This window comes from Sardina pilchardus, chromosome 14 (assembly GCF_963854185.1).
Source record: "Sardina pilchardus chromosome 14, fSarPil1.1, whole genome shotgun sequence".
In the NCBI taxonomy this organism is placed as follows: domain Eukaryota; kingdom Metazoa; phylum Chordata; class Actinopteri; order Clupeiformes; family Clupeidae; genus Sardina; species Sardina pilchardus.
Window position 1 is genome coordinate 12040861 of NC_085007.1, and position 23503 is coordinate 12064363.

General features: G+C 40.3%; 1 protein-coding gene across 1 annotated transcript; it reads left to right on the forward strand.

Annotated features, from left to right (window-relative positions):
• The first annotated feature begins 6229 nt into the window (after positions 1-6229).
• On the forward strand, positions 6230-23107 carry LOC134100438 (myosin heavy chain, fast skeletal muscle-like). Its single transcript, XM_062553632.1, has 40 exons — positions 6230-6262; positions 6436-6482; positions 8076-8291; positions 8399-8542; positions 10778-10934; positions 11018-11045; positions 11185-11311; positions 11397-11489; positions 11834-11897; positions 11992-12090; positions 12170-12273; positions 12352-12490; positions 12932-13050; positions 13207-13356; positions 13459-13629; positions 13717-14017; positions 14103-14170; positions 14256-14343; positions 14432-14549; positions 14648-14771; positions 14861-14997; positions 17612-17867; positions 17986-18228; positions 18318-18494; positions 18607-18752; positions 18856-18946; positions 19029-19418; positions 19515-19760; positions 19855-20051; positions 20155-20338; positions 20419-20584; positions 20835-20959; positions 21047-21355; positions 21481-21684; positions 21772-21897; positions 21994-22164; positions 22249-22353; positions 22433-22528; positions 22768-22899; positions 22989-23107. Exons 3-40 carry the CDS (start codon positions 8088-8090, stop codon positions 23007-23009), a joined length of 5820 nt encoding a protein of 1939 aa, XP_062409616.1. The 5' UTR covers positions 6230-6262; positions 6436-6482; positions 8076-8087; the 3' UTR covers positions 23010-23107.
• Positions 23108-23503: the final 396 nt, after the last annotated feature.

Below are 23503 nucleotides of genomic sequence, written 5' to 3' on the forward strand. Positions count from 1 at the left end.
TTCATCTGACATGCGTGCCATATCTTTTTGATCGCGGTTTCACGAGGAAATCAAACGAGAGTAAAGGTAGCCAAAGCTATATGACATTATTATTTGTTTGTAACTTCGTCTGATTTTATAATACGAAATGATCGATGTCTGCTTCTCCTCTTTCATTTGATATGCGTGTCATGTCTGTGCGATGCGTGGTCCGCGAGTAATTCAAGCGAGAGTTCTGGATGCGCCGGTGAACGCAGAGCAATATAGACTGTAAATATGATATACTTTGATTTAACTTCATGATTTTATTTTATTTTCATACTTGATCGTACAGACAAGTGTCTAGTATCGTTGGAAAGTTCCGGTTCTGCTCTTTCCTGCAATATAAGTCTCATCTCGCTGTGACTAATAATAGCGGAGCAATGTAACAAAGAAAATGTGTGCGTTTTTTGACGCACTTTGCGTCCGTCGGGCTCATAGGGTTAACAACTTGTTGCCGCCATCGTGAAACGTATCTCGCGGTTATGGAAATATGACGCAATATGCAAAATTTAAAGTTAGAAAAATACGGGTTTCAAACTATATCATGTCTTTATAGTTCAACATGTTATTTCACCGTGATTTCACGTGTTTGGGGGCACCACACATCCAAATAAATGCCCTTAATGGCCCACAGGCTATGCAGTCTCCATAGGTTAACATGGCAAAAACTCGAAAGCTTGCCAGGCCTTGCTTGCCTAGTTACGGGTTGCTAAGCCACGATTAGCCTGTGGCGGTTTTAGGGCGTGGCTCTGGAAGGGTAAATTTTCGTGAATGTACGTGTCAACCATTACAGACAATGCCCTAAGTGGCGCTATAGAGTCCCTAAGCCACACTCTAGGCCAGAGCTCTGTCTTTGACCAGCTGCAGCAATAACACACCAGCCCACCAAATTTGGTTAATTTTTATGAATGTTTGTGTCAACCACAACAGACAATGGGCTAGATGGCGCTATAGACTCCTTAAGCCACACCCTAGGCCAGAGCTCTGTCTCTGACTAGCAATAGCAATAACACACAAGCCTACCCCATTTGATTAATTTTCGTGAATGTATGTGTCAACCACAACAGACAACATGCTAGGTGGCGCTATAGAGTCCCTATCTCTGTCTCTGACTAGCGATAGCAAAAACACACAATTCCACCAAATTTGGTTCATTTTTGTGAATGTTTCTGTCGACCACAACAGATAACGTGCTGCTAGGTGGCGCTATAGAGTCCCAAAGCCACACCTTAGGCCAGACCTCTGTCCTATAGTAGAAGCAATTCCTCATGTAGCTGCCAAATAACATCCCATTTTTTACCTTTTTTCTGCCTATAACACCAACTTCCTGTTTCTTAATAAGACATCATAATTCAAACCTTCGCCATTTCAATATACTTCAAAAATTCTAAAATCTGGTGACAATTCCTCTTAAGCAACCCCTCAAGATCATTTTAGTGCTTATATGACATGATTTCGATAAACCGTCTAGAAGAAGTGTTTCAAAATACGTGATGTGCAAATATCATATCCATAATCATTTCTCAAATTCTTCTAAGAATTCAGATTAATACAACACATATGCCACTAAATCAGGGCCATTTCCGTGAATGTATGTGTCAACCACAACAGACAACGTGCTTGGTGGCGCTATAGAGTCCCTGAGCCACACCCTTGGCCAGAGCTCTGTCACTGAGTAGCGTTACCAATTCTACACATAGCTGCCAAATTTCAAGAGTTTTAGAGCATGCCTAGTTGGTGAAAAAAGGCAAAATGTGGCCCAGAAGAAATATTATCTGAGCAAAAACTATAGGGCATTGCACCTACTTCAGTGGCCGCACCTCAGTGCTCGGGCCCTAAATATAATGTAACCTCCTGCTGTCATGCTATTATTTGGAGTTTCACGGTATATTTTCATCGGGGACCAGCGTTCGCTGGCTGTCTGTCTGTCTGTCTGTCTGTCTGTCTGCAAGATAACTCAAAAAGTGATGGATGGATTTCGCTGAAATTTTCAGTGAATGTCAGGCATGACCCAAGGAAGAAACGAAGTGATCAATAATTCCGACGGGATTCCGGAGCCGTTTATGTATTTAGCTTAGTGGTGTAATGGCACGGTATGGCCACATGGTGGCGATCTGAATAGTTTAGGTTAAAATGTATGACAACCTAGGAAGAACAAGGCAGGCGGAGGTAGCTGCGCTCTCTGAGTGCTTTTCTAGTTATTATTATTATATAGCCTAATTCATTTCAGCCAGGATGGGTATCCACATGTAACATGTTTATATTCTGCAATGCAATTGTTCCTAATATAGCCTTGATCGTCACTGTTGATCGAGATCCGAAGTAGGCCTATGATGTATCTGGATATTGTATCTGGATATAGGCTGGTTGTTCAATGTTTACTTGTTTGTAAGTCAAGTCAGTAAAGGCCCGATCACATTGTAGACGGCATGCGCTGCGCTCACCGCTAGGTTGCTCTTGGTTGAGATAACGTTGTACGATTTGTGTTGCTGTTACCGCTCCTATTTCTATGGTTACTGCTGGGCTCCGCGCAAAAGACCATTCACTTACAGCGCGCCGCGGTCAAAGTTCAATTATTTCAACTTTGACCGCGGTACGCGCAACAGCGGCAAAGCGGCAAAATGCCGCCGGCGCTGCGCTTTGCTGCGCTTAGCGGCAGAGCCGCTTTTGCGCTCTCAACCCATTGAAATGAATGGGTTTCATAGCGCATGCCGCCTGTAATCTGATCGGGCCTTCAGTCTTCAGCGCGTTGCTGCCTTAACCCACAGGTCACGTGAATAAGCTATTTTTGAAAATGCTTCCTTAATCCTGTCTTGATGAAGTAGGTGCGTGCTATTTGTTCTTTGACCCAATATATCTGTTAGCAATGTATTTTTCTTCAGAATTAGCCACCTGGCAGAGGCATTTTATGCAGTTTTCCAAGAATAATGGGTACACACCGTAAGTGTGTAATGATGTAGGATTAAAAATAAATGCAGGGCTGTCCCGTGACGTCATAGTCTATTTTGTCATTATTTACATTCTCGAAAATTAATCAGATTTGGTGGGCTTGTGTGTTATTGTTATCGCTAGTCAGAGACAGAGTTCTGGCCTTGGGTGTGGCTTAGTGACTCCTCAGCGCCACCTAGCGCGTTGTCTGTTGTGGTTGACACATACATTCACGAAAATGAACCAAATTTGGTGGACTTGTTTGTTATGCTACCGCTAGTCAAAGACAGAGCTTAGGTATACTATAGCGCCACGTTGTGCTTTGTCTGTTGTGGTTGACACATACATTCACAAAAATGAACCAAATTTGGTGGGCTCGTGTGTTATTGCTATTGCTAGTCAGAGACAGAGCTAAGGGACTCCATAGCAAAACCTAGTGCGTTGTCTGTTGTGGTTGACATAATTATATATTCATGAAAATGAACCAAATTTGGTGGGCTTGTGTGTTATTGCTACCACTAGTCAGGGACAGGGCTCTGGCCTAGGGTGTGGCTTAGGGACACTATAGCGCCTCCTAGCACGTAGTGTAAGGTGCCAATCTTAGCGGTTTTAAGTCCGTCAGAGGCAGTCTTTTTCTAGTTTTGCCGTTACGACAATATCAAACATGTTTGATATTATCGGAAGTCTTAGTCGCAGCTCATGCAAATAGTGACGTGAACATTAAAAACCAATAGTAACCTCGCGCGAACACGAAACAGGAAGGGGCAAAATAGGCGACAGCTGTAGCCTATATGATTATTTGTCATTTAATTATTAGTTGGCTATTCTACGTGACAGAACAACTCTATATCTGTAGTGATGTCACACATCAAACAATGCTGCAGAAACGCGAAAAAATTACTTTGATATGAGTAGGCTATCATGTGAGTTCCTGTTGATGATGACGTGTAGCCTAGTGCACGATGGAAACAATTTTAAGGAATCTAGCAGCAGTCTTGTAAATAGTGACCCACAGTCTTTGCAAAATCCTAATCTGAGACTGGCCTGTGACTAGACTGTGACTAAAAACTCAATGAATGTCTTTAGATGTGAGAGGGTTTGAGACTGTAGTCTTTCAAAAAATCTTTTCCAAATCTTTGCAAAGCCTGTCAATGTAAGGTAGGCTTTAGTTAGATTCGAAAATGTCACAGGTCGTGGACGCAGGTGTGAGGGCCCGCCATCACCGCTTGCGTCTATATTTTTTTTGAGTATATTTTTTGGGCGTTTCGCCTTTATTTATATAGGGCAGTAGAGAGAGACAGGAAGCAAGCGGGAGAGAGAGAGATTGGGTGGGATCGGGAAACGGCCGCTGGCCGGACTCAAACCCGTGTCCCCATGGACACTCAGATCCACACATGGCTCAAGTGCTGTAGCCTGTTGCGCCACAGCGCCGCTGTTTTTTCCTCATTTGGAATAGGACTAAATTGTTCGCCAAAAGCCATCATCTTTGGCCCCAGCTTGATAAAAAAAAAGTAGGCTCTGATTTTAGCCTAGTCTACTGTATAACTTCAACGAGGTGATCTTTATCATTCTGTAGTTTTTACAGTACAGTGTCAATCACAGTGCCGCAATGCTACAGTTGACTGTACTGCCACCTCGTGGCGATAAGTTGAAATACATTTCACGCAGCTGTGTGAATCACGCAAAGCGTGAGTGAAATGGCCACTTCTAAATGGGACCCACTGCAGTTAGTCTTGTATCAAGATAAAAAAAAAAAATAGTTGGTGTTAAAAAGACTTGCCAAGCGCTTTCTTGTCAAATATAGCTGTGACTGTAAGTCTGAATTTGGCAAGACAGATTTCAGATATAATGCTTCTTCATCCTACCCTGTAAATCCATTTATCTCTTTTTGCCATGTCAGCTGAAGCTGTTTAGAACACACTGGAAAGATACAATCAGTGGTACTTTCACACTGAATGGGATATAATACACACCTTATAATAAATACAACAGCAAGGTGTTTCAACATTGGAGATAGAGGCTGGTTGCAAATACTTGAAGAGTCACCCTAGGCCAATAGGCCAAAACAGATAGTCTGGAAAAGGGTCACAAGTATTTAAATATAATACTGATTATTTCAAGAATCTCTATAGTGTTCCTGCTCACTCCTGCCCTCAACACTTTTAAGCTATTGCCCTTGTATGCGTTTTATGTAATATTACTTTCTTTGTTTTATATTTTCTTTTTTATGATTTTATTTTTAAACTATTTTGACTTGCCCTCTATGCTTTTATTAGCTATTCCTGTTTGCTCATGATTATGTAAAGCACATTGTATGACCTCTGTGTATGAAATGCGCTATTTAAAGAAAGGTAACTTGATTTAGAATAGTGTCACTAGTGTAACTATGAAGTTTAAAGAAGAATGCAGAAGAAATCATTGTTTCTTATTATTTGTGATATCTAATTTTAAGCTATACTTTCTTAACTGTGATGTCCCTTTTGCACTTTTGGTAGTGCAGTATGTCCAGGCATCTGGGGAGTTCAGAAGAAGTCTGTCACTTAACACCAGATATAAAAGTGCTGTGCTCTTCACTTTTGGAACATTGCCCTAAACTTTACTATTTCAATGCCAAACATTCACTGCCAAAACAAAACTAATGATACATGCTACAAATGCATGGTAGGCATATGAAATGAGGCACATTAATATTTGATGGAGATATTAATTACATGTAACTTATTTCAGGGAGATGGAGCCAACAAATCAATGGGACACAACATTTACAACTGATATTTACAAACCACTGAAATCGCACACAACTGTCAGACACATCTAAATTCAGATGAGAAAGCCCTTGGCCATAAAAGCAAAAAAACAAAACAGACAACAGACATGTGGGAGACATTGAACAATAATTATGATATAAGATAACAGTTTGCATTTGTATAGCATTGGCATCAAAGTATATGCCAACTGAACTATTCTATGTTGATAGTAAAAATATATATTCATTGGCAACATTGCTCAATATACCCCTTCCATTAACTTTGTATTCCTTTTATTATTATTATAATATTATTATTATTATTTTTATCATAATGGACATCTCTAAATATCACATTTTAATAATGGCCCAAATTGTGAGGTAAACCATCTATTTTGCCCTTTTAAGCGACAGTGAGGTTGAAGTAATGTTTAAATAGATCCAGACACATAAATCAAACACATCTTGCCTTATTTGAGTTCTGCTTCGTTGACAGAAAAGGTCAATAAAAGGACCTGCTGGGAGTATGGGAGGGCTGCAGAAGAGGACAGGGGGTTCCAGTGCACAGTAAGTCATTCACAGACACTGACACAGAGAGGAGGTGGCTCCTATTAGAGAATGTGTCATGGCAAACTGCATCTCTTCATCTCTATTGAAACTAATAAGCTTAAGATTACTGCATCACATTTATTGTTAGGCTATACTTAAATACTTGTTTTTGTATGTTTTATCATTTTTAGATACTTTAAACATCTGTGGAAATTTCATCTGCGTTTGGGAAGGAAAGGTAAGGTAGCATACAACGGATTTATCAACAGCTCAACGATTAAAACAAGCTGCTTGCATTCTGGTAAATAAAATATTTTGAGGGGAATTTACAGGTTATTGCTACTAAGGTGTAGTTCCTTTCACAGTCTTACTTAACATACAGTATGCAATCTTTGCAGACAATGTCCAATATACTTAAACCATTAATTGCCTAATTTCACTAGTTAGCCTTTGACTCTAGTGTCTTCACGAATATTGAACGGAAAGTTACATTTAAACATCCCCACCCTCCACTGTAATTCATTGATATCTTTCTGCCTTTAAAGCTTTAACAGGGAAATGGAAAACTTGAAAAAGTTACATTATCATCAGAGTCAATTAATGCCACATAGTGGTCAATAAGACAGCTACTCAAAAGCCATTTTTCTCTAAATGCATGGGTTGCAGTGTTGTAACTGTATCCTGGAAATCCAGATTCTCGCGAGAGCACAGTTTGGATTTGCTCAGTCACTCTGGCAATCAGTATGCTCATTACCCATGTCTTTGGAGCTGATCATCACATCAGTGTATCTGATATAGGCGGGCCAGAGGCGAGCTAAATAGATGACGACAGATATTAGTCATAGCCAGACCATAAATCTGGGTAAGGATTTCCAGGTTAGTGCAACTGCACATCAGCCACTTCAGTAGCTACTTCACTACTGCTTAACACCATGGGCTTCCCAGTGGTGAGCAGCTGTACTGTAATTGTAACACCAAAAATCAAGTTACCCAAAAAGTCCAAACATGTTGAGCTCAATTGGGACAATTCTCTCATTCTAGGACTATGTCGTTATAAAAGAAATATGATGTTGTTCTGAGCAAAAACATTACATTTTTCATTTCTGTTTCAGTAGTCCAACGCCTCTCATCTAAGTGGTCTAAATGAGTGTAATAGAAGAATGGTTAATAATCTTCCTTAAAAATGACATTGTCCTTCGAAATTGATTAGGTTTTTTAAAATATTTTTTTTTGTGATTAGTTCCATTTTGCAAATCCAAGTATGTCTGTTTGTAGCGTTGCTTTGCCCATTTTCATCTTATTTCATTAACTGTTACACTGACTTAAATTTTAAAATGACTGTTTATAGACACAATAATAGACACACCTACAGTATTCTGTTGCCGGAATATTATGGCAATGTTTAACTATATAAAACACAGTTCTATAGTTTTCATATAAAATTAATTTTCATATTTTCTTATTTGACTGTTTAAACGCACATAGAGTGGAGATGTTAACAACATTTTGAAACATATATGAAGCAAAATTTAAAAAAAAACTACAGGAAAACAATCCTGACACAGGTTGTCATAATTCATGCAGCACAGGGTCAATAAATCATTTCTGTATTTTGTATGGTGTGTTTTGAAAATGTGTGTATATTCAATGGTTATTTCAGTATGATTGGGGATGACATTAGTTTTCAGTATACAGTAATGCAGTAAACAAATTGGTTCCATTATTATTTAGATATCAAAACAACTGTGGTTTTGTACCCGAATGTCTGATTATCTAAAAAAAAAAATATGTTGTCACTGTTCTTCATGATTATTAATTATGATTAATGCAGTAACCAGCAACCATGGGAGACGGTGAAATGGCCGCGTTCGGCAAAGCCGCCATCTACCTTCGCAAGCCTGAGAAGGAGAGACTTGAGGCCCAAACCAAGCCCTTTGATGCAAAGACTGCTTGCTATGTGGTTGACAAAGAGGACTTGTACATCAAGGGTACAATCAAAAAGAAGGAAGGTGGCAAAGCCACTGTTGAAACGCTTGAAACCAAGGAGGTACTTTGGAAAGGCTGTTAAAATGATTCTGGTAATACAATGACATTTTCATAGAAAGCTTCTTGAATACATCTCTTTGTTAAAGCTGTTTTCTACATTGGTTTTAGGAAAGGACAGTGAAGGAAGATGAAGTCTTCCCCATGAATCCTCCTAAGTTCGACAAAATTGAGGACATGGCCATGATGACCCACCTCAATGAAGCCTCTGTCCTGTATAACCTCAAAGAGCGTTATGCAGCATGGATGATCTACGTAAGCATTACACTTTTGACCAAATTAGGAAAAGAAAAAACATAGCTGTAAGCAGCAATGTGGGGGTCTAACAGTACAATCGCAGAAATGCCATGGCATGAGCAAGCACTCAAAGCCACTTTCATGGCAACTGGACAAAGAATGGCTGAGATATCAGCTTACTTCCTTTATTACAGCACCCCTAGAGGCTAAATGACTTTTGACACTTTCCTGGCACATCCTCACAATTAGGAACCAAGTCCTGTACCAAGTTTGGCCTTCGTACATCAAAACATTGTTGAGATATGTACTAACTTCCTTTATTACAGCGCCCCTAGAGGTCAAATTATGCCTCATCCCTTGCATGCCCTCACAATCAGGTACCAATCCTTTGTTCCAAATTTGGACTTCATCAAAACATTGCTGAGATATCAGGTCACTTCCTGTCTTACACCGCCCCTAGAGTCCAAATGATGCATCCTCACAATCAGCTACCATGTCCCCGTACCAAGTTTGGCCTTCATATCAGGTCACTTCCTGTATCACAGTGCCCCCGATGGATGCCAAATAATGATAATTTCCTAGTGTGTCCTCACAATCAGGTACCAAGTCCATGTACCAAGTTTGGACCTCATACATCAAAGCATTGCTGAGATATGAGCTCACTTCCTGTATGGCGGCTTTGCCATCAAATTTGATTGGCTGTATTGAGTGAACGTTTATGAATATCGAAATGCCTATAGGAATTTTCAGTCAGGCTTGGTCTGAAGATCATCTGTACCAAGTTTCGTGAAAATCAGAGCAAATTTCCGTTGGCGACACGTAGAGGCAATGCAGCACAACATTAGTTGATCACGAATCAAGGCCCTTATTTGCACAGCATATTGTGAAATGTGGGCTACTAAAAATAGCACTTCGAAGTAGGCATATGTTTCTAGATAAATGGCCATGCAACATGCGTTAATAGTACCAAACTATGCAACAGCCTATATCTGCAATTAGTCTTATCAGAGGATATCAAGAATCAGGTATAGCCTAATGTGAAACGTATAGAGATAGTGCCTATATTTACTTCCATACATGATTATTCACTTGCTTATCAAACATTTCAGATTTAGAAGAGCTTTCCTTCCTCGAAATCTGCGAGGAATGGGGTCGGCTTCACGCATAAGTCCATGCCTAAAACATTTTCCGGGTGTTTTCACATATTTCCGACAGTTTTCAGTAAAACAAAATACAAATGGGACAAGATGATTTGCGTGAATAGCTTAGTGCGAATTGAATAAATTTCCCTGTCTGACTGCATAGGCTACTTTGATTTTCCTCGAGTAAGCATTCACATTATTGTTGTCAATCTTGTGCAAAATATAGGAATATGATCCAGAAATCGTCGTGGCAAAGCCTGGATAAACCTCTAGTATGGGTGCGCGATGTGTTCTTACTCGGACACGAGTTTAGAGACTAATATGGTGAAAGAATTTAGGGTCAAGGTCAATCTGGTATGGATTCACTTTTTTTTTACAATAGCTCCACCTTTGGATGCAGTACACAATTTTGGGTTATGGGGGTATTGGTTAGTCTGGTTTTCACCATGCTAAGCTCAATCTTTTAAGATTGAACATTAGTCTGGGGAAGATGCCCTTTGATTCTACTGCAAAAGAGGCGTGATCAATGTGCATCGTTCAAATGACTCTGTACGAGCGGAGCTAGTTGGTAAATTAAACTTTTAGCCTACCAAAGCCGGTCGGTAGAATCGCAAACACGTCCTTCTGCTGTATGAACTGTTCCGGGTCAAGTTTTTGTTCTGTTTTCAAAGAAAACGTGCCTTTATCATCTTCCAAAACAGAAGCGACATAGGCTACTGCTTTTGTTTCGTTGCTGCTTAAGTTTTGGTATCGTCACGTCACCGGCCAATAGCGTGCCAGGACTAGAGTATGGCCATTTCTGATTGGAGCCAAAGATTCTGGCAATGCAAACTAGACCTGCTGGTATCCAGCCTGAGCTGCCGGGCGAAATTCAGAATTTGGGGAGAAATTGAACAGCACAGAAACAATAGGGTTCCCGCAGCTGTGCTGCTCGGACCCCTAATAATAATAGGAAGAATACTAACAAAAACAATGGGGTTCTGTACCTTTGCTGCTAGACCCCCAATAATAATAGGAAGAATACTAACAAAAACAATGGGGTTCTGCAGCTTCGCTGCTAGTACCCCAAAAATAAAAAGCTGAGAAACCAGTCTTCTTTATCTCTTTCTAGACCTATTCTGGACTTTTCTGTGTCACTGTGAACCCCTACAAGTGGCTCCCAGTATACGACGAAGAAGTGGTGAATGCCTACAGAGGCAAGAAGCGCGTGGAAGCCCCACCCCACATCTTCTCTGTCTCTGACAATGCCTATCAGTTCATGCTCCAAGGTATGCTTTCAATTTTAAAGCCAACACTGAAAAATACATTACCTATTTGATATATTCATGTACATCTCTATTTTGCCCCACAGACAGGGAGAATCAGTCTGTCCTGATCACGTACGTGTCAAAGTATCCCTTATAACTTTTTACAGGTTTTAATAAAGGGCTAAACTTTGCATAGCTTATACAGTATACTCTTCTGGTACACTTTGTAATTGTAAATTACAAATATTGCAATATCTTCTGTTCAATACAGCGGAGAATCTGGTGCTGGCAAGACTGTAAACACCAAGCGTGTCATCCAGTACTTTGCAACAATTGCAGTGTCTGGTGGGAAGAAGGGAGCAGCAGCAGATGCTCCACCAGCTCAGGGAAAAATAAAGGCAGGGGCCCCTTGCATATTTATAGGCTAATTATCATATAGCACCAGACATGAACTTCAATAACAATATATCTATGGACTTGCAGGGCTCTCTTGAAGACCAGATTATTGCTGCCAACCCACTGCTGGAGTCTTATGGTAATGCTAAGACTGTGAGGAATGACAACTCTTCACGTTTCGTAAGTTTAGTCTCTTATCAAAACGCCTACCTCTATTTTGTTGTTTTTAGACAGAATGAACATCTTAGAGCTTTTCTTTTAACAAAACACACTAAAACTTTATTTTATATCTAATAGTATTTTTTTTAACCATTCTCTGGTTTTCTACTTTCTACTCTACACTATCATATTTAACTTTTTGTATCAGTAAAGGCAGTATTCACTTTTACTCTTAGGTCTATTACTGAATATTTTAATATTTTTTTAATACTTTAATAGTTTCCTCATTTGTAACTTGTAACCTGCATTGGTTAACAGCTTCAGCTAAACAAACACATGTCATTTCAAAATGTAATCTCAAACAGGGTAAATTCATCAGAATTCACTTTGGCACATCTGGGAAACTGGCTAGGGCTGATATCGAGACTTGTAAGTATAATGAAATAATTCATCTGTTTAAAGAAATATTGAATTATTGCCTTAAATGTATCAAATGAAAATGCATCCTTTCCTGCGTAACAAGATCTACTGGAGAAGTCTAGAGTGACATTCCAGCTTCCTGATGAGAGAGGCTACCACATCTTCTACCAGATGATGACTAACCACAAGCCTGAGCTCATAGGTAAGGTTAATATTTTCAACCAACATTCAAAAATCAATACATGTCATTCTGAATTCATAATATAATTTGACCCCTACAGAAATGTCCCTCATCACAACCAACCCCTATGACTTCCCAATGTGCAGTCAGGGTCAGATTACTGTGGCCAGCATTGATGACAAAGAGGAACTGGATGCCACAGATGTAAGTCTTCCACATAAGTATTTTCCCCCTTTGATTTCTTGAAAAAGCTCCAAATAATCAAACAATTTATCATTTCAGGATGCCATTGATATCCTGGGTTTCAGCGGAGAGGAGAAAGTGACCATTTACAAGCTGACTGGTGCTGTGCTACATCATGGCAACATGAAATTCAAGCAAAAGCAGCGTGAGGAGCAGGCTGAGCCTGATGGCACTGAGGGTAAGTTACACTAATGGACCAGTCACTTCTAGTAATAACTAAAGGGTACACTACTCTTATTTATTTATCCATTCACTCATTCATTTTTGACTGATTCTCAAGCAGAACCATTGTCACTGCTACTGTACACCATGCCCAAAAATGAAATACCGCCATGTGATTATATCAACATGGATATTCATGTATATTCATATTCTAAATTTCCTTCTGGATTAAGAAACTATCTATCTTCATTTAAAGACAAACATTTATAAAACAATGGTCACTCTGATACCTTCATTTTTGTGAGACTTGTCTATCTTAGACAAATGTTCTGATTTAGGGAGAGGAGATTTAGGTGAACAAACTTGTTTCATAAGTTGTCCTGAATTTGTTTGGAGTGTGGAGTATGAAATTGGTTGCTACAAATGTCAAAATGCTACACTTTGGCACTTTTTTTAGATGCTGACAAAGTCGCTTACCTTCTGGGCCTGAACTCCGCTGACATGCTGAAAGCTTTGTGCTACCCAAGAGTGAAAGTTGGAAATGAGTTTGTCACCAAGGGTCAGACTGTGCCACAGGTATTATTCTAGTCACTAAGAGCTTCACGAGATCACAAACCACTTGGCAGAGTTTGGACAGAATTGCTGATAGTGAAATTACCTGTTTTTATCATATAAGCATTTTAGTTTTAGGTTTGAATATAGCATGACCGTTGTTTGAATATTCTGTTTCAGGTCAATAACTCAGTTTCAGCCTTGTCCAAGTCCATCTATGAGAGGATGTTCTTGTGGATGGTCATCCGTATCAACCAGATGTTGGACACTAAACAGTCAAGCCAGTTCTTTATCGGTGTGCTGGATATTGCTGGCTTTGAGATTTTCGATGTGAGTGTTATTCACCAATTCAATAGTTGTTCACCAACTATTTATTTCTAGTGACTCATGTTGTAATATTCTCCAATTATGTATGACATTTCTCCTACATAGTTCAACAGCATGGAGCAGCTGTGCATCAACTTCACCAATGAGAAACTGCAACAGTTCTTCAACCACCACATGTTCGTTCTGGAGCAAGAGGAGTACAAGAAAGAGGGCATTGAATGGGAGTTCATTGACTTCGGCATGGATTTAGCTGCTTGCATTGAGCTCATTGAGAAGGTCAGTTTCAATCAGTCAAATGAGCTAAGTGCTAGGTTTCTGTTGTTTTATACCAACTTTTAAAAATAAGATTTTTTTTTCCAACAGCCTATGGGAATCTTTGCCATCCTTGAAGAGGAGTGCATGTTCCCCAAGGCATCTGACACCACTTTCAAGAACAAGTTGTATGACCAACATCTTGGCAAGACTAAGGCCTTTGAGAAGCCAAAGCCCAAAAAAGGCAAGGCTGAGGCCCACTTCTCTCTGGTTCACTATGCCGGCACTGTGGACTACAATGTTGGTGGATGGCTGGACAAGAACAAGGATCCACTGAACGATTCTGTTGTGCAGCTGTACCAGAAGTCGGGAGTAAAACTCCTGCCTGTCTTGTACCCACCTGTTGTTGAGGGTAAACAAATCTAATATAAAAATATCCCAAAGATAGATTTCTATATGTAACTCACTTACTGAATCCATAATTTGTGTGTCACCAGATCAAAGTGGTGGTGGTAAGAAGAAGAAGAAGGGTGGCTCCATGCAGACTGTGTCATCACAGTTCAGGGTATGTACATTAAACCAATAATAAACAAATGAATGATCCTAAAGAGAGGTGAGGGGATGTTTTGATTGCATTTTTATCTCAACAGGAGAACTTGGGCAAACTGATGACCAACTTGAGGAGCACCCATCCTCACTTTGTGCGTTGTCTGATTCCAAATGAAATTAAGAAACCAGGTAAAGGGTGTTTGGTAACCAATGAATATATTGGTATTATTTATCACATTGAGAATATGAGATCTCATGAGTTGTATTTGACATGCAGGTTATATGCAAAACTTCCTGGTCATCCATCAGCTCAGGTGCAATGGTGTGCTAGAGGGTATCAGAATCTGCAGAAAGGGTTTCCCAAGCAGAATCCTCTACGGTGACTTCAAGCAGAGGTGAACTGAGAAAGCCATTGAAGTATTACATATATTCAATATTGTGTTTAGAGAGGAAAAGGTAATGCTTTAAATTGACATTAATTTATTTCATTCAGATACAAAGTGCTGAATGCCAGTGTCATCCCTGATGGTCAGTTCATTGATAACAAGAAGGCTGCTGAGAAGCTCTTGGGATCCATTGATGTTGATCACACACAGTACAAGTTTGGACACACAAAGGTAGATTCCATGCAATCTAGAGCACGATTTTTCTGTGTCAGATTCATCCTGATATTTTCCTTATTATTGTTATATTTTTCTCTCTTCAGGTGTTCTTCAAAGCTGGTCTGTTGGGTACCCTTGAGGAGTTGCGAGATGAGAAACTGGCTAACCTGGTCACAATGACTCAGGCTCTCTGCCGTGCATACCTGATGAGGAGGGAGTTTGTGAAGATGATGGAAAGGAGGTAAATGTGTATCAAAAGAACACAGAAGTCTGAAAGACTGCTATAGTATGAGTAGTATTAACTCTATAGTCAGCCTCTGTATCCCTTTAAATCAAAGTGTGGGGTGGGCCTCACTTGTGTGGCATAGAGACTTGACAGGTCAGGCGTGAGTTGCAGGAGGAAATTTGTTATTTTTTGCCTATCTTTAATAATGCCTTTCTTTTTTGACAAGGAAGATCATGGATTCAAAACAAAGTAGCCACAAACATAAACAGTGTCAAGTCATAAACAGGCTGACATGAATTAAAATAACATCTGATCCAGCGGACTGAGACAGGAAATGTAGGCTAACCAAAATGTGAAAAAAGTATAGTATTTGCCAGGTCAAAGAGGGGAATGAATGATAGAAAAAGTTTGAGAACCACTGCTCTAAATTGATAATGTGCTACACACAGACATTTTATACGCAACAATGCACCGCAAACAACAATAAGAGAGAGTTTGAATTGTTGGAGAACTTGAACGCACTATTTGCCTAATGTAGACTATTGATGTCTTAGCTTTTTTTCATATTAATACCAAGATTCCAACTCAGCATCCATATTATGTCACCTAATGACCTATTAAGGCCTAACAGCATTTAATGTAAGTTAGTGTTCTTCTTGCCATGCTTTTGGCATGTATTCAAATTGGTTGTCCACTACCCCCCACAGTGCTGTGGTGATCTGGTAGTAAATGTGTTTCTTTTCCAAGTCTTAACTTTACTTTTAAGAATGATTGCGATACATACTGTATCTAACTGTTGACTTAAAGTATTATTGTAGGGAGAGATTGATATTGTTACATCCTTACAATATTGCAATGAATATCGTGTCATGGACTTGTTACCGAGGTACTATCTTATTGTGAGATGTATATGGTCACATTCCTACTTTTTACCCATTATGTAATGATGATTATTATTACTTCTAAAAGGGATAGTTCTGGTCCTTGATTATAATTGGTAGAGATGCACCGATTGCAATTTTTTGGCCGATTTCCGATTTTTCATCGAGTTTGACCGGCCGATACCGATTTTAGCCGATTCCGATTTAATTTCTTCTAACCACTTTACAGCACAAACAAAGAGTTATTTTCTAGCCTATATTTTCTTTAATACAACATCTTAGAAATGTAATCAACTTATCAATGGCTGGTAGAAAAATGTGAATAGACAGTTCTTCTTCAAGTCTTCTTCAGCTGCAGTAATCCCAGTGTGGGACATTCATTTCACACATGTAGAAATGCACTAGGAACACTATTTCTTTTCTTCTCACATCCATATGCAATATCCAACTGTAAATATCTTCAGAATACTGATAACTGAAGTTAGTGCTACATAGGCTGAGATGTTGGAAAATGACAACAAAAAAAAACTAATTTTGAGAAGCCTTGAAACACAGCAAATGACATACATTCTCAGTCCACACTCTTCTTTGAACTTTCGCGATTGCTTGCGGATACTAAGGAAGTGTCCATATTTGGATGGCATAACGTCATGCAGGAGAAACACAGCTTTCCAACGACACCACGCATGATATGTTTTGTATCACGGTCGCGGTAGTTTATGACACGTTAGAATGCTAACTTTTGGCGAATTTAGAAGAAATATACAGGCGTGATCGGACAAAAGGTAATGAAATAAACCTCTAAATGTGTAAATCGGACTTAGTTGTTGTAGTAGTGTGAAAGAATACATGTTGGCAAACCGAAGCAAAACTATGTTTATTCCTGCCGTGTCTCGCCTTAAGTTGAGTAAAGGCTATGTCGCTGCTTATTGATAGCGCTTGTGGTTCAGCTGTGGGCACACGACAAGGACGGGCTTTGATGAGTGCTGTAACCTGAAGTGACAGCTTAGTATAGTAAATTCCACGCAATATGGCAAAGCACAGCGTTCGCTGCATAGAAAAACTCAGTATTAGCGCTTTATCCAGCCCTGACTGTTGGCCTAGCTTAATCAAACTTTGCAAACTCAGCTGTGTGAGTGTGATGTTGTTACAAGTACGTGTGAGTGCATTTGACCGGCATAAAATCGGCATGTCTCAGACTGACCGGCCGGTCGCCGGTCGTGGCCGATCACGTGAAAATCGGCCGATTCCGATCGGCGGCGGATCGATCGGTGCATCTCTAATAATTGGCTGAATTGCATTCGATACCGTTATTTATTCCAGCATAACCACACACCTTGACCGCATTTCGTTCTATAATAATGCGCTACCACAATTTGCACAAAAGTTAGAGTAGCTGCATCTCGCTGTTGCATGGAAACCATTCATATGGACGGAATATATTTCTTGGCGGAAGAATGATTATCTATTAATGCATTTTTCGTTGCTGTACCTTTGTTTCATGAACTCTTGCTAGATCAACGTACTAACCATTTTAGAAAAGCAATAAGCCACTCGACTCCGTGGTTTATACTGTAAATTAAAACAGCTAAGGGGGTTTAAAGGCACTCCACGTCGTGCCTAAAAACACCCCTTAGCTGTTCTAATATACAGTATAATCCACGGCCTCTCGGGGCTTATTGCTTAAATAAGATGGGTATGTAATTCTGTATAGAATAAGGACATGCTTCATCACCCTTTTTGTGTAGGGAGGCTATCTACACCATCCAGTACAATATTCGGTCATTCATGAATGTCAAGACTTGGCCTTGGATGAAGGTTTACTACAAGATCAAACCTTTGCTGAAGAGTGCTGAAACTGAGAAGGAGCTGGCCAGCTTGAAGGAGAACTATGAAAAAATCAAAGTGGACTTTGCAAAGGCAACAGCGAAGAAGAAGGAGCTAGAGGAGAAAATGGTTTCCCTGGTGCAAGAAAGGAATGACCTGGCACTGCAAGTGGCATCTGTATGTGTCTACTGTACCATTTCACAATCATATATTCACAATCATACCACTACCTAGTATCAGCACTGTGTTTTCAATACAAATTAGATGTCATGTCTTCATCTTATATTTACAATAGGGAAGTGAAGGTCTCAATGATGCTGAGGAGAGGTGTGAGGGTCTTATCAAAAGTAAGATTCAGCTCGAGGCCAAGCTCAAAGAGACAACCGAGAGACTGGAGGATGAAGAGGAAATCAATGCTGAGCTGACTGCCAAGAAGAGGAAACTGGAGGATGAGTGCTCTGAGCTCAAGAAAGACATTGATGATCTGGAGCTGACCTTGGCTAAAGTGGAGAAGGAGAAACATGCCACTGAGAACAAGGTTGGGATTTGTAAAAGTCTATTCAATGTAGTCTGTCAAAAAAACAGTATCTAAATTACACTGTTTACTAATGTAATTCCTATTTGCAGGTAAAAAACCTAACTGAGGAGATGGCCTCTCAGGATGAGTCCCTTGCTAAGCTGACCAAGGAGAAGAAAGCCCTCCAAGAGGCCCACCAGCAGACTCTTGATGATCTTCAGGCAGAGGAAGACAAAGTCAACACTCTGACCAAATCCAAGACTAAGCTTGAACAACAAGTGGATGATGTAAGTGAAAAAATCCTTCATTCAATCAGTCAAAAATAATCAACATTTGACAACTTCTCACACTGAAATGTGATCTTTTACTATATACTCACCCCACACTTGAAATTGACAGCTTGAGGGTTCCCTGGAGCAAGAAAAGAAGCTCCGTATGGACCTTGAGAGAGCCAAGAGAAAGCTTGAAGGTGACCTGAAGCTGGCCCAGGAGTCCATCATGGATCTGGAGAATGACAAGCAGCAGTCTGAAGAGAAGATAAAGAAGTAAGACATTATCTATTAAAACACATCACTGTTCAATTCCCATGTATGCAGCCAACTTCAGAAATTATTTTTCCTTTCCTGATCTTTAATCTATTTTAATCAGGAAGGACTTCGAAACAAGTCAACTTCTGAGTAAGATTGAAGATGAACAATCACTTGGTGCTCAGCTGCAGAAGAAGATCAAGGAGCTCCAGGTTTGATTATTCTTCACCAAATCAAACTCTGAACATTTTTGCCGTCTTTTGTCTTACTAATATAACATTTGTTTTGCAAAAGGCCCGCATTGAGGAACTGGAGGAAGAGATTGAATCTGAGCGTGCAGCTCGTGCCAAGGTTGAGAAGCAGAGGGCTGATCTCTCCAGGGAACTTGAAGAGATAAGTGAGAGGCTTGAGGAAGCTGGTGGTGCTACTGCTGCTCAAATTGAGATGAGCAAAAAGCGTGAGGCTGAGTTCCAGAAGCTGCGTCGTGACCTTGAAGAGTCCACCCTGCAGCATGAAGCCACTGCATCAGCTCTCCGCAAGAAGCAGGCTGACAGCGTGGCTGAGCTGGGAGAGCAGATTGACAACCTCCAACGTGTCAAGCAGAAGCTTGAGAAGGAGAAGAGTGAATACAAGATGGAGATTGATGATCTCTCCAGCAATATGGAGGCTGTTGCTAAATCTAAGGTTAGTGAGACGTTAACCCTCAGGCTATCTTGTAAACAAATCAACTTACAATAATTTAATGAACTTTTTGCTACAAACGGACATTATCATAAACAGACAAATCTGGAGAAGATGTGCCGCACCCTTGAAGACCAATTCAGTGAACTCAAAGCCAAGAGTGATGAGGGTGTCCGACAGCTCAATGACATCAGCGCTCAGAGAGCAAGACTTCAGACTGAAAGTGGTGAGCTTGCCCGCCAGGTGGAGGAGAAAGATGCTCTTGTGTCTCAGCTGACCAGAAGCAAGCAGGCCTTCACTCAGCAAGTTGAGGAGCTCAAGAGACTGAATGAAGAGGAAGTCAAGGTACTTATACCTATGCATGAAATGAAAGAATCGGATTGCATAAATCACATTTGGGGAAATGCTTTAATGAAAATCCTTGATTGTTAACAAACAGGCCAAGAATGCCCTGGCCCATGCTGTTCAGTCAGCTCGCCACGACTGTGACCTTCTGAGAGAGCAGTTTGAGGAGGAACAGGAAGCAAAGGCTGAGCTTCAACGTGGCATGTCCAAGGCCAACAGTGAGGTTGCTCAGTGGAGGAGCAAGTATGAAACTGATGCCATCCAGCGCACTGAGGAGCTTGAAGAGTCCAAGTATGTGCTACAGATGGAAAAATGCAATTTGGATATGGATGTTGTCGACCAAAATATTCTGAAATATCATGTTTTTTGATCAATCTGATGCTTTTTCCTTCAGGAAAAAGCTAGCCCAGCGTCTCCAGGAGGCTGAGGAGCAAATCGAGGCTGTCAACTCAAAATGTGCCTCTCTTGATAAGACCAAGCAGAGACTCCAGGGTGAGGTTGAGGACCTCATGATTGATGTGGAGAGAGCCAATGGTCTAGCTGCCAACCTTGACAAGAAGCAAAGAAACTTTGACAAGGTAATACCTCCAAAACATCATTCACATGTGGAATGTGGGTGAATAAGTATAAGCCTCACAACAAAAACTGTTTCTAAAAGGTCCTGGCAGAATGGAAGCAGAAGTATGAGGAGGGTCAGGCTGAGCTGGAGGGTGCCCAGAAAGAGGCTCGTTCTCTCAGCACTGAGCTGTTCAAGATGAAGAACTCCTATGAGGAGGCTCTTGACCATCTTGAGACCATGAAGAGGGAGAGCAAGAATTTGCAACGTGAGTCAATATTACCCAATATATATCCAAATGAAAAATATTTTTAAAACAAAGTATTTAATTCATTGGTTTGACATGGCAAAAACGTAGTGTTTTTACAGTCTTGAATTTAGTCAAACAACAAAAATAAACATCAAAATCAAAAGCATGTATAAAACAAGCTAAACTTATCTAAAGAACAAGCAAAGTACATAGAATGCAGTAAAGTGCTAGATAATATGTTTACTGTAATGTAACTGCAAATTTGCAGAGGAGATCTCTGACCTAACGGAGCAGCTTGGTGAGACTGGAAAGAGCATCCATGAGCTGGAGAAGTCAAAGAAAACGGTTGAGACTGAGAAGTCCGAGATCCAAACAGCCCTAGAAGAGGCTGAGGTAGAAATTCAAACAGGCTTTTCTACAAAGTGAGAAATAGAAATTATGATGATGTATATATTTTAACAGTCTAAATGTATTGTTTAGGGAACTCTTGAGCATGAGGAGTCCAAGATTCTTCGTGTCCAACTTGAACTCAACCAGATCAAGGGTGAGGTTGACAGGAAGCTTGCAGAGAAGGATGAGGAGATGGAGCAGATCAAGAGGAACGCCCAGAGGATAACTGACTCCATGCAGAGTACTCTGGACTCTGAGGTCAGGAGCAGAAATGATGCCCTGAGAATCAAGAAGAAGATGGAGGGAGACCTCAATGAGATGGAGATTCAGCTGAGCCATGCTAACCGCCAGGCTTCTGAGTCCCAGAAACAACTGAGAAATGTGCAGGGTCAACTCAAGGTCAGTTATGCAATAAAATCCGATCCGATGCAATAAGATCCGATCTGATCTTATCTTACCATAATTACTATATGGGTAATAGTGTATTATGACACATATTTCATTCTTCCATGTTATTTTATTAGGATGCTCAACTGCACCTTGATGATGCTGTCAGAGGACAGGAAGATGGGAAGGAACAGGTTGCCATGGTGGAGCGCAGGAACACCTTGATGATCGCTGAGATTGAGGAGCTCAGAGCTGCCCTGGAGCAGACAGAGAGAAGCCGCAAAGTGGCTGAACAGGAACTTGTTGATGCTAGTGAGCGTGTTGGCCTCCTGCACTCTCAGGTAGAGAGAAGGGTGTTAAAAAATGAATGAATTCAACATGTACACCTATCAGTTCATAATTGTCATGATATGGTTTGTGAATTTTAGAACACAAGTCTGATTAACACCAAGAAGAAGCTTGAGGGTGACTTGGTTCAGGTCCAAGGTGAGGTTGATGATATTGTCCAGGAGGCTAGAAATGCTGAGGACAAGGCCAAGAAAGCTATCACTGATGTAAGCAATGTTTTGTTTTGAACTTTAGTATTGTAAATGATGAGTTAAATACTGTATGTAGCTAGTGTGATCTAAAACAATGTCCCATTATTTTAGGCTGCCATGATGGCAGAGGAGCTAAAGAAGGAGCAGGATACCAGTTCTCATCTGGAGAGGATGAAGAAGAACCTGGAGGTCACTGTGAAGGATCTGCAGCATCGCCTGGATGAGGCTGAGAATCTGGCTATGAAGGGTGGCAAGAAACAACTTCAGAAACTGGAGTCCAGGGTAAGTGAATCAATTTAGGTGAGAAGAAAACTTTTCAGAATGTAATAAGACATTGTTTGAAACAAAAGTCTTGCTTATGAAAAGGTTCGTGAGCTGGAAAGTGAGGTTGAGACTGAACAACGACGTGGTGTTGATGCTGTCAAGGGAGTCCGCAAATACGAGAGGAGAGTGAAGGAGCTCACCTATCAGGTACAATGTTTCTTTAACCACTATTTAATTACATTTAAGTCAGGGAAGACAACGATTGACAGATCGTTTTTCTTTTCAGACTGAAGAGGACAAGAAAAATGTTCACAGATTGCAGGACCTGGTTGACAAGCTGCAGCTGAAGGTCAAATCCTACAAGAGACAGGCTGAGGAAGCTGTAAGTAGTTTCTTGTGTTGCCTATATGGTCACCATCATCAGTTGTAATGAATGTAACAGAAGGATGAACACCAAAATGTTGTATCTCTAATTCTGTTCAGTCCAATGTTATAAAAGTAAACTTTTTAAAAGAGCTGCTATCACCTAGACCATAAATGAATCTTCATAGACATAAAAATGATTGGTTTGCTTCATAACAGAAGCCTCTACACTCAACAAAAATATTTGCTCATACTTAGGAGGAGCAATCCAACTCCCACCTGTCAAAGTTCAGGAAGGTTCAGCATGAGCTGGAGGAGGCTGAGGAACGTGCTGACATTGCTGAATCCCAGGTCAACAAGTTGAGAGCAAAGAGCCGTGATTCTGGAAAGGTATATCTAATTTACCATATTTCAACATATTATTAGCCATCAAATTTTCATATTCAATTTCATTCAATTTCTGAATTTCTCTTTCTTAGGGCAAGGAAGCTGCAGAGTAAATCCTGTGGAATCTTCCATCTAGTCACTCATCTGGATTAATATCCTGATGGTTTTGGCTTTTCTGTAACTACAACCTAATAAAAGTCTGTTCAGAATATATGAGTATATTGTTTTTAATCAAAATCAGAAATACTTGTGATTGGAATTTGTAAGATGTTTCAACCTCCCTATTTGTATATAAAATCACTTTTTTTACGGGTCTGTTAGGCTAAAACCGACTTTGCCAATAATGAACGATGCGGTAACACTCTCTATGAAGGTCACTGTTTTAATGAGTTACTGTATGCATACATTCATCCATTAACACCTTATAATGTGACCATAATTATAATAATATTTATTAGGGATGGCCCGATACCGGTACTGGCATCAGGGATCGGGCCGATACTGAGCCCATATATTCGTACTCGTAAAAATTCCCCAATACCACCTACCGATACCACTTAATCACAGTTTCCTCTAATCTTAGCTGCTGCTCTTAAAGGAACACTTC

Bases quoted from the DNA above. Each gene is read 5' to 3' on its own strand.
- LOC134100438 (XM_062553632.1), top strand. From the start codon at position 8,088: ATGGGAGACGGTGAAATGGCCGCGTTCGGCAAAGCCGCCATCTACCTT. The intron at 11,046-11,184 runs GTACGTGTCAAA...TGTTCAATACAG, and splicing joins AATCAGTCTGTCCTGATCAC to CGGAGAATCTGGTGCTGGCA. The intron at 19,419-19,514 runs GTTAGTGAGACG...TATCATAAACAG, and splicing joins AGGCTGTTGCTAAATCTAAG to ACAAATCTGGAGAAGATGTG.